Source organism: Misgurnus anguillicaudatus, chromosome 9 (assembly GCF_027580225.2).
Source record: "Misgurnus anguillicaudatus chromosome 9, ASM2758022v2, whole genome shotgun sequence".
Classification (NCBI taxonomy): Eukaryota; Metazoa; Chordata; class Actinopteri; order Cypriniformes; family Cobitidae; genus Misgurnus; species Misgurnus anguillicaudatus.
The window spans coordinates 10297633-10308778 of NC_073345.2; the positions used below are offsets into that span (position 1 = coordinate 10297633).

At 35.9% G+C, this 11146-nt stretch overlaps 1 protein-coding gene across 1 annotated transcript in view; it reads left to right on the forward strand.

Moving 5' to 3' along the window:
• Positions 1-5713: 5713 nt before the first annotated feature.
• The window catches only part of mntb (MAX network transcriptional repressor b), a 28234-nt gene continuing 22801 nt past the window's right edge, over positions 5714-11146 (forward strand). The window contains exon 1 of the mRNA XM_055180971.2: positions 5714-6440. Coding sequence (XP_055036946.2) covers positions 6368-6440 — 73 coding nt within the window. The 5' untranslated portion in view covers positions 5714-6367. The remainder of the gene's footprint in view (positions 6441-11146) is intronic.

The following is an 11146-nucleotide window of genomic DNA, read 5'->3' on the forward strand; positions in this document are numbered from 1 at the left end:
CAGGTTATTTCATAAAAGAAAAATTAGTGGCCTTTGAGAATCAATTTTGAATCGACCACTTTAAAAAAAAAATTAATTGGAATTTTTTTTTTGCCAAGCCCTATTGATAACATACAATCTCAAGCTAGGTAAGAAAAGGCATCATTTATGCAAGAACAAATAGTAATCTGATATTATTGGTGGCTGGAGCAGGGGCGAGGCCACATAAGGGCCAGTGTGGCACTGGCCCATTCAGATTGATGGCTGGTCTACCCAGTCAGAAGAGGCACAAAATATTTTTGTGGAAAATCACCCATAAATGAGAATCTCTTTAACAATAATCCTTAAATATGCATCATTCAGAAATAAATAACTATAGAAAGTATCATAATTTGAGCACAAGAAGATGTTAAAATGAGCTGATTTCTGTGCGCACAAATGCACGGATGGAGACACGCATTTTAAAATGCAGGACACACACATGCAAAATTATATCAAAATACGGCAGTCTTGGTAAGTATTCTCATGAAACAGTCATTTATGTCTTAAAGTGAACACGAACTATTCAGAAAGAAATCAGATGCGTGTCGGGATGGATCTGTGCTTATCTGGTCTTAAAGTGGCAGTACCCTCAAGAAATCTGCTAATGTTTGTGTCATTGTCTTAATCAAAAGACAAACAGAAAATCACGTCTGTAGCTTTAATAAGATTAATTATATTTAATTTATAGAATGACAGTGGTATTATTTATTTACTTCATATACTACTGTTATACTTTATTTGTAACTTTGTTCTTTTCTATTTTTATCTGCTTATAATTTCTTGATTTTATTTTCATTATTTCCTTTTTTTGCTGATCTAAAAATTATTCGATCCATGACTCAAAAAAAAGAAAAAGTAATGTAATCTATATTTAACCACTACTATATTGTAAGGTCCACTCTATTTTACCAAGGACCATAATGTCTGGCCTTCCCACTGAGCTGGAGGTTCATCTGCATGACATATTTATACCATTTGAACATTCAGGATGTTTTCAACATCAATTCAACTTAATTCATTTCCCAAAGTCATTTTTGTTGCAGCATACAGGCATATCACATATAAAACACACATACACAGTCATTTATATGAGAAAGCTATTGCTTCATATTCCCCCATATCCTGGCAACAGTCCATGTGTATGAGTAATATGAGGTGATTCTCTTACATAAGAATTTAACATAAGGACATGAACATAGATCAGTTTGTTGACACTATTTAATGTACGAAGTATGAATTAACAACAGTTTTACTACATTCATTCATTTAGATTAATGTATTGTTCATTGTTAATATCATCATAATACATGAATGTTAATTATAGAGCTTAAAAATGTGATTTGGATTTGTGTGGAAATTGCTGTAAAAGACTCCTAGTAACTGATAGCTGGGATTGAAACATTTTTAAACAGCGGGGTTAGTAAAAATGTAATTTGTAATGTAAATACTATTCATCAAAATGATAACTGTTAATACAATATCAGGGGAAATAACTCACAATTATGATTTTTTTTGTCTTTATTTGTGCAGCATATTCTCTAAAATCTATATATTATATGCATTGATGCATAATACAAGGATGGTTAGATGAAGGATCATGGATGGATGAATGTGTGGATATCTATCTATTATATAAACCTATAGTATATCCACCTTTAGTATATAGACAGAATTTTATTGAATTATTTGTGTTTAAACTAAATTTTCCAGTAGGTGTTACAACAAATCCTCAGTTTGTTACAATTAACCCCACCTATGGGGTAAGTTGTAACGTTTGCACTACTGTCACTTTCGGTGTAATTGTACAATAACTGTAGGTCCCACAAACAAACTTTAAGTGTTCATTTGTAACAAGGATGTGTGTGTTGATTGTATAAAAATGATTAATCTAACTTAAATATATTTTGAATAAAAAAACCAAAGTCAAAAAGTGTTAGGTTGTGCCCAGCGCTCCCTTTCTTCATATAATTTAATATGCAATAGAATTAAATGAAGGTATTTTTAACATTGTCAGACTATTGGAGAGGCCACGCCCTTTTGTGGTTTGTTCATGCAGAGATATACAGACATAGACATGATGTCTGAAAAACCGATAAATCAAAATGTTATGCTGTTGTAAGGAAACACGACTGCATCATCCTTGTCTGTTATTGTAACAGACTGGATCATGTGCCATTGACTTTTTATGTCTGTAACTGTATTGTGTAAATATGTCTGTAATCACACAGACCAAACAATGTAGATTAAACAAATCACAGTTATATACTACACTGAAAGTCAGAAAAGCATCTTGAAGAGAATTTCCTCATAAATGTATATGAAATAATGTAAACTTATGTAAAACTATTAAAATAATGTCATATCAGGAGCATCAAACACGATTGTTTCCTTCCTCTTATGTAAACCTTGTGCAAAACCACTGGAAAACAGACCAATCTCACAATCTCAACACCGACTGTGACGTTACAGTCGAGATGTACGCCCTCAACATTAAATTACACATTAAATTAATTCCAATGTTGTTACAATGCTAAAAACAAAGTTGTGACTGCTGATTTAGTGTTATATGCTAGTTAATGCTATATGCTAGCGTTTAGGCTGAGCTTCTTGACGTTATACGTTTTGCAGATGGGTCATTCTACAAAAAAGGTGGAACTGCTTGTCCCTTGCTTTTGCAGACCCCTTAATCATTTAATTTGACCCAATAATCCCATAATGATATATATTTAATAAATATAGATTGTCCTTAACATGATGAGAGAGTTTATTTATGTGATTTTCTTTTTTTTCCATTTTAAACTTTTTTTTTTAAATGTCTGGTCCTGAAAATTGCCCTGTCCCTTTGATCATTCATGGAAGTTGAACTGTGTACTTCTTATTTAAAACCATGTTTTTTTATAAAACAAATCTAATTTACATTTACCTTTAACCCTGTATGAATTTACTACAACACTAAAATGGTAAAAAAAACCTATTAATTTGAATAATATCAAATAAATATTTGTCCCCCAAATTTATGTCATTGGTGTTACCCTACCCAAAGCACTTTTATTTTGAAACAATGCATCAGCTCTTTGAAGTTTTTCATGGGTCAAGAGGTCAGTGGAAGAAGTGCAGTGGAGGAAGGCAAAGGGTTTGTGAGATGTCTTACTTTATTTGTCTACATTTGTCTGAATAAGTATGTGATTGTTACATCTCTGATGAAATAGCACATGGCTAATGGCAGCCATTTTGTTAAAATGTTAGTTTTTTCTGTAAATTGTCATTGGTGTTACCATCATTGGTGTTACCGTCTTCTCTAATGAGTACTTCTTAAGCACTATTCCTTTAACTGACCAACATAAAAGCATTAAAAACAAAACAAGATGGAAAATGTTTAAGTTTTATAAGTTTTATCATATTCATTATCTTTTATTATATTCTCATTTTGTCAGGTATTGAAGATACAATGTCATGGATTCTTTATTAAAATGTATTAAAAATTAAACATAGATTAAGTTAATTAATGCTATTAAAGAAGTTTTGGGTGTTTTGAAAGAAGTTCATTTAAGCAGATTTCCATCACCTGAATTCCACCTTTTCTGTAGAATGACCCAGCTCCATACTGAAAAAAACACAAACTTACCACTCAAAAACGTCCATTAAAGGGACACTCCACTTTTTTTTAAATAGGCTCATTTTCCAGCTCCCCTAGAGTTAATCATTTGATTTTACCGTTTTTATGGCTGCAGCAGGCGCAATGATATTACGCAGTGCCCAAAAATAACTTTCAATAGCTGGGGACTATTTTTGAGCACTGCGTAATATCATTGTGGCTCCTGCAGTCATGTTACGGCAGCAAAGTCCTTGATTATGAATATAATCAAATAAAAGTATAGTTCCTTGCCATATCTGCTTAGAAAATAATCGCAAATTTTAATTTTTTGTCGGTCTTAGTATGCGATGTAACTACAGAAGAGTCAAGTTTTAAATAGAAAAAATATTGAAACTCTTTGGTCATTTTTGAGCGCAATGCTAATGGTCTTATCAAATTTAATTGATTATGCTAAGCTATGATAAAAGTGGTACCGCCAGACCCAGAGATCAGCTGAATGGATTCCAAAACGATAAAAAATAAAATATTTAACTCCAGGGGAGCTGGAAAATGAGCCTATTTTCTAAAAAAGTGTCCCTTTAACAATCTCCAAACAATTGATTATTCCTCAAAATCCATACCTTCGTCTGATACAGGCTCAAACATATAAGGTCTGTTTTCTTATGTGAGCTACTGGCATGAGCCGCAGAGCAGAGCCAATCATGACCTTTCCAAACAAGGTAATAATAGACCATTTCATTCAAAGGACAAATCCTAGAGTTGTAAATGAAGATGTAAAATGTGTCTGGATCATTTATGCACTTAAAAAAGTTTCATACCTTCTATCAAAGAACAATTTAACAGATTATTTCAATGCATTCTTTGGCACCTTAAATAACATAAGCTCTGTTATAAGTTTTAGCTATCACTCCACAAGAGGGAGTGCTTACATTAAAATAAGCATAATTGGATAATATTGTATATTACTATTTTTATTTATTTTTGCATATTTCTCGACATACAGTAAACCCTAAATGATTCGTGTGGTCAGACTAAACTCTCTGTGCTGTAGGTGTACCTTAGTTATTTTAGTAAAGTCAGTTTTTGTATTTGCTGTGTGTGCTTTTGTGAAACAGGTGCAGAAACTGACCTTGATGCATATTTAATTCTTTATAAAGAACATCACATAAGAACAAACGACTTAGATTTTATGCATGTTGGCTGTGTAGGCGTGTGTATTATATGTGTGCATCACCATGCCTCACGCACTTAAAATCACAGCGCTGATTGGCTGAAACACTCCGACTGTTTTATAGTCATCTAGGGTATCCCTTCAAATCAGCCAATCACAGTCTGTTGCCATGCAGGCGCTCATTCATAAAGAAAAGCAGCATGGCCTGAACCATTACGCACACGCTTCTTATTTCAATACTAGACAATAATCAATCTTAAATTATTCAAGTTTCAATAAAATTCTTTATATCTTATAGTAAAGAGTAGTAGCAGCATTAAAATATTCAGAATTAAAATATCACGAATTATTAATATTATAAATGTGAATTTTTAATATATAATTAGTACAATTCTAAGTAAATCTTGATCCTTACTAAAGTGAATACTATAGTATACCACAGGGCACTATAGTAATAATACTGTAAACAACTGTATACTTAATTATAAAGTAAATGTATTTACAGTATTCTTCACTTCAGTGGGTTGCACCAATCAGCTAATGTGTATAACACGCAATTTATTTTTAAATCTTGTTTTGGGCTTCTTTAAATATAATTCAGACCTAAATAAAGTGTTCATTCATCCAGAATAACAGTGATGGTTTGTAAAACGAGCCACGTGCAAAATTTGACAGTCACGTTATGAATGCGTCATGTTCACCGCGCCCTCGATTTCCCAAGAACTTTGAATAATTGTGTTTCAAACATCAAACACTCACCAGACACACACTGCGCCGCGTGACTAACACGCACAAAATAAAAAGATGAGGAAATACGCGTTCTTTCTTTGTACAGCACATGCCTTCTTCGTAAATAGGAACGTTCCCTCCTCAGAAACGCGATCTGGGCGTGGCTACAGTAGCACTCTTTCCGGATGATTGGCAGGTAGCGAGACAGCGAGGACGCGCTCGACATGCAAATGTGCCGCGCTCAGCCTTTAGCGGCTGCCCATGTGGACGGACACCATGCCTTGTTGTTCTCCACGCCCATTGGTTCCCTCGCATTGACATGTTTTAATCATGCGCTAATGTACTGCGGGCTAAGGTTGGCGCGAAAACGCGGAACGTGGATTCTGAGTCGTTTCGCTTCATTTCCTGTCCATTACGCTTTAGCACGTAAACGGAAACACACGTAAACGACGTTTACTTCGTCGAATAACTTCATTTTTAAAACTCCGTAACTTAAATAACAATTTTGATCCCGTTTCTCTCAACGTTGACTCCCGATCCCCTCGCCCCGTGCTCCAGCGTGCTCTGCCCTACTTTTTAATCACTGATAGTATTAGGGAGGAGTAGCGCTGACGAGGGCGGACCTTGAATGGTATGCCTGTAGACTTGTTGTGTTTTCTGTTACTCCAATCGCCATCTTGTTGCCAGTGAAGTAATGTGTTTCTGATGTATTTCGGGAGCGCTCTGGATGTCTTATGACTGCCTTTGGAAGCAAGTGGATTATACTGTGAATAGTCAACCACGCGTATCCGCACCGGGCTTTGCATACAACGTTATATTCTGAATAGGAGCGCACTGTGTCGGTGTTTAAAATGAGTATCGATACTCTATTGGAAGCGGCCAGGTATTTGGAGTGGCAAGCCCAGCAACAACAGATTACACGTGGTAAGGCGGGGGGGAATGGACTGCCGGGGGGACTCGTTTGCTTGCAGATCTACAGAAAATGTGCTTTTGATTTATCCCTGCATATTGCTGCCTGTTTCATGCATACTACATAGGTTATAAATATATTTTAAGGTTTGCATAAATGTATTATTACGAGCTCTGTCTCAAAGGTCATTTACGTGGATTTCCACTCTTTGTATGGTGCAGTCTTCGTGAGTGGGGCATAATTCTCTCACTCGGTTTCCGGGTTAAATCCGTGCTATATTTAGTGTGCTACTATACTCACCCATAGCTTTGCGGTGGGTGGTACATTAACCCCGACAGATATACTTGTACATGGCGCGTCTTTTCTTTTTAGCCATATAAAGTTACACATTTTGCAATGACGTCGGCAGTGTTGAATCATAAAACAACTGCACTCCATTCAGTAAACGTTTTAAACGTAACTGAACGTCGTATTGCTTATCCCATGGGCGGTGGCAATAGACCAAAGGGTTTTTTTACATTATGACATCGCCGAGTGGTTATCTCATGACTTTTAAGACCAGCCTACTTTTCCCGTCAACTTCCTCAAAGTCTTTACGCACATTCTCGGATCTGTTATCGGCTTACACTTATACTAACAGTCATGTGTGCGTTTTTACGCACGAAACCGACGGGGTGTGTGTGTATTTTCTGCTGTGAAATGCGCGAGGGCTTTTTGTTTCATTCTCGAGGCGACGTGTCAGTTTGGCCACACCCACTGCAAATACCGCGTGCTAGAGGGCCGCCCACTGCAACCACGTGCGCGCCAGACCCCCCCTCCCTCTCGCTCTTTATTCTTGTTGAAGACAACCCACCCAACCCGACTAGCGCATGTCACAACTGGGGAGAAAATAGGGCAACGCCACCCTCCCTCTTTGCAGAAGTTATATAATTATACATTTTTAATGCATGCTGGGTGTCTGCAGACTGAGACTACAGATTAATCGTTGGTTTAAAAAAAACTGAAACGCATTTGATGGCAAAGGTCTTCTTCTTTTTTAAAGACCTTGTGCTAAACATAGAAAATTGTCTATTCAGAAATGCTCTGTATTGACAGTTTCGGCTCGTTGTTAAGATTACCTTGAACATATTTTAAACAGTGTTATAAGAAAATTGATATTGTTCACAAATAAAGACATTTACATTATGCATGCATAACATTAAAAAATACTTGAGTATGCTGTAAAAGTTCCTAATTTATAATATATATTAAAGTATTCTAGATTATGTACCACAGTTTGTCATTTCTCTATTTAATACTACTAATATACATTAAAATATGTGCATTAAATAACGCAGTATCAACTACACTTTATTATAGTAAATACTAAATTAAAAACACGTTATTAGTATCTATTTATTAAAATAGTAATAACTAAAGTATTATATAGTATTTTTTCATGTGGGTTTTGCAGATATTTTTATCTAAAGTAACTTATCATGCATTTATACATTTTATCAGCATGACGTTCCCTGGGAATCAAACCCGTAACCTTTGCTATGCTGTACAAATTGAGCTGGAACGCAAAGTGAATTAAATAGTCTATTCCGTTTTTAGTAGTATCATATTTACTTTCACTTGCTCTGTGAGCTTTGGCTTTTGTGCTTGTTTTACGTCAGTCTGTGACAGATTGTTTCGGTTCATATTGAGAGTTAAGGAAGGTTAAACTAATCCTCCTTGTTCATTCATTTAATATTGTACATAATGGCCATATTTAAACAAGGGCTATATACATCAATGCATACTCGCAATTTTTCGCTTATTGGTCCTGAATTTACACCATTTGTTGCCTTTATCCGATTTGTTTGACGACCTGCTTACATCATCTTTTAAAAGCGACTGGTATCCAAAATGCATTTACACTTGAACACTTGGCTAAACTATTTAAGGTAGGCATGGGTGATTCTCGCGAAATTAGACTTGCGAGGTATTATAAGTAAATAACTTACTTATTAAAAGTAAATGCTATCAAAATAAGAAGCATACAGTTACAAACATCTCTTCATGTACTATTTTGCTCATGATTTCAAATGACATCATAAAAAACACTTTTGTTGTTTTTTTCCACATTTAAGGGGAAAATTTTCATTACCGCAATGTGTCCATGACTGTATTTGGTTTCTTTGACATGTATATATTTTTTATTTAAAAATCTAAAAAATAAAAAGCTTCTGTGGATGTTATACTATAAACATTTACAGTAAAGAAACATGTGGTATTTGGTGATCATTGGTAAATGTAGAGACAATAATAAGGAATATAAATACGTCCAAGACCAATTTTCTCATCCTCCGCAACAATTTTCAATCATTGTTGTAGCCTTCAATGAACTAACATTAAAAAAAAAATAGTTGGAATTGCTACCAGGTAAGCAGTTCTTATTTTTTTTCTCTCCAGATAAAAATTTAAATTTTGTTTGTCATAGTACCTAGACAAATTTTTAGTTCTCATTACCGAAACATGAGTTTGTAAATGCATATATTTTATGTAATATCATGTTGCGGTAATGATAATTTTCGATAATGATAATCTAAAAAATGTAAATAATTCTATAGGAAATATGTTTTAAATCCTCTAAAAATAATGATTATAGTACATTCATAAGAAGAAATCTTATATGTGGAAAAAAATTGGCTTCAAGGGCTTTTTAAAAATTCTGACGCTGGACACCTTCTTAATCTGGATTTCGTGAGAATCACCCACATACTGACCCAGAACAGCTTAAACGACAAAGAAAGCAAAAAAATCGTAATTGAGTCACTTTAAACATGCAATGTAAATGTGGCCTAATGCTGTGGACACACCAAACGTGAAGCATCGCGTTCCTCGCTCTAGATCAGTGGTTTTCAAACTGAGGGCCGCGAGATGGTGCCAGGGGGGCCCCAGTTTTATGACATTTTATAACAACATTAATTTATCATGAATTCTGTGTAATTAAACCTAAAAAATAATAAGCCAACTAACCAACAGCACTACTAGGTATAATTTTACATGTTTTGTTTAAAGGGCCAATCAGTAGGATTTTAAGTGTTTTATTAATCAAAATCAATGTCTTTATTCATAAATATGTCCTCGTTGGTGTCAAATGACCTCTGCCAGTGATCTGACTTTTGTTTGTAAGCTTAGAATTTCTTCTCTTCACTTACATTGAACGGGTAAGTCCAAGGAGGCATCCATATCGTTCCGCCGTATTAATAAACTATAATAGCAGAGAGGGACAAAAAGCACTAGCCTACCAACGCGTTTCCACAACGCGTTTTCATTCAGAACACGTGATCCAGCTGCAACGGACAAGGAGATCAGCGATTACATAACGGCTACCGTAGTTGAAACACGCATTTGGAAAGGGGAGGAGCTAGAGAGCACTGTTCGTTTGAATGGAAAATACAATTCCACCACTAGATGGGGGTAGATCCTACTGATTGCCCCTTTAATTAAAATATTACATTTTAAAACTGTTTTTGTCATAAATCTTCTTTCGGGGGGCCGCGAAAAAATGCACTGTACACAAGGGGGGCCGCACCCTGAAAAAGTTTGGGAACCACTGCTCTAGATTACTCGCGGGATTTAACTTCAAGTCATGTGAATATCTAACTTGAGTTGAATATTTTTAATTTGCACGAAGAGGCATTTGAGGCAAATACCGAGTGTTTTCGCTGCAATTGCGTCGCCCAATTTGCGTCATTCGCATCGTCCTGCACGAGTTTAAATCTATTCACGTCTATTCGCATTGACTTTGTATGTAATCTACTTGCACAAATAAGTCTAATTTGGTTATTTTTGCTGTTTTCTGCATTAGTCTGTGTAATATAATGTGCGTGTTACATTAGTAAACTTGCTGTATGGCAGTGAACCTCTTCAGGTTACTTTGTCGCAATTACACATTTTCCACGTTTATTACCGTGTCACACTTTTAGCTGTCCATTTAAGTGTCCTGTGGACCACCATGGTATCCCATCTGTTGTCTGATGTCTCAAGAGCTTTGCATGCTTATTTCTGGAGAGCATTCGAGTGCACTCTCATAGTTGAGTTATTCCAACACAGAGCTGTTCAGAGCTTATTAGCTCGGCTATGTAATGTTTGCACAATGACACGGTTCACTTCAAGGGTTTGAGAGCGAGTTTAAACCCATTTCCTGTCTGCATGATATTCACTTGTATTAAGTATGTGTTCAAATGTCAAGAGTGAAATGAAACGGCGTCACTGCGTTTCACTTTCTGTTTGTCGGTTACATGATCATTGTGAAACTGCTACATTTTACAATGTTTTGCATTCCTGCTAATGTAGATGAATGTCTTGCTTTGAACCGCATGTTACAGTTTCTGCTTTGCATCAGGTCACCTCTTTGTCTGTGTGGTGTGTTCACTGCGGTGCAAATGGCACCAAAGACAGCCCAAATCACGCATGAAAATTGAAACGTGGATCTGAAGTCGTGACTGAATATGGCTTAACAATAGATCCACCTGTCAATCACGCAAATCGCCCAATGGCGACTTGAGTTCAGGCTGCAGACTCTGCAGCCCAGCCTTAGATTTCCCAGGACAGATCTGCTCTTCTGTGTGACGTCAGTGATCTAAAGCTGGAGATTAGTCAAGTGTCTTACCAGGGCTTCTCTTTTAAAGAGACAGCACACCCAGTATAGTTAGCTTACAGTACATCCTCAAACATGGGAGTTGTGAGT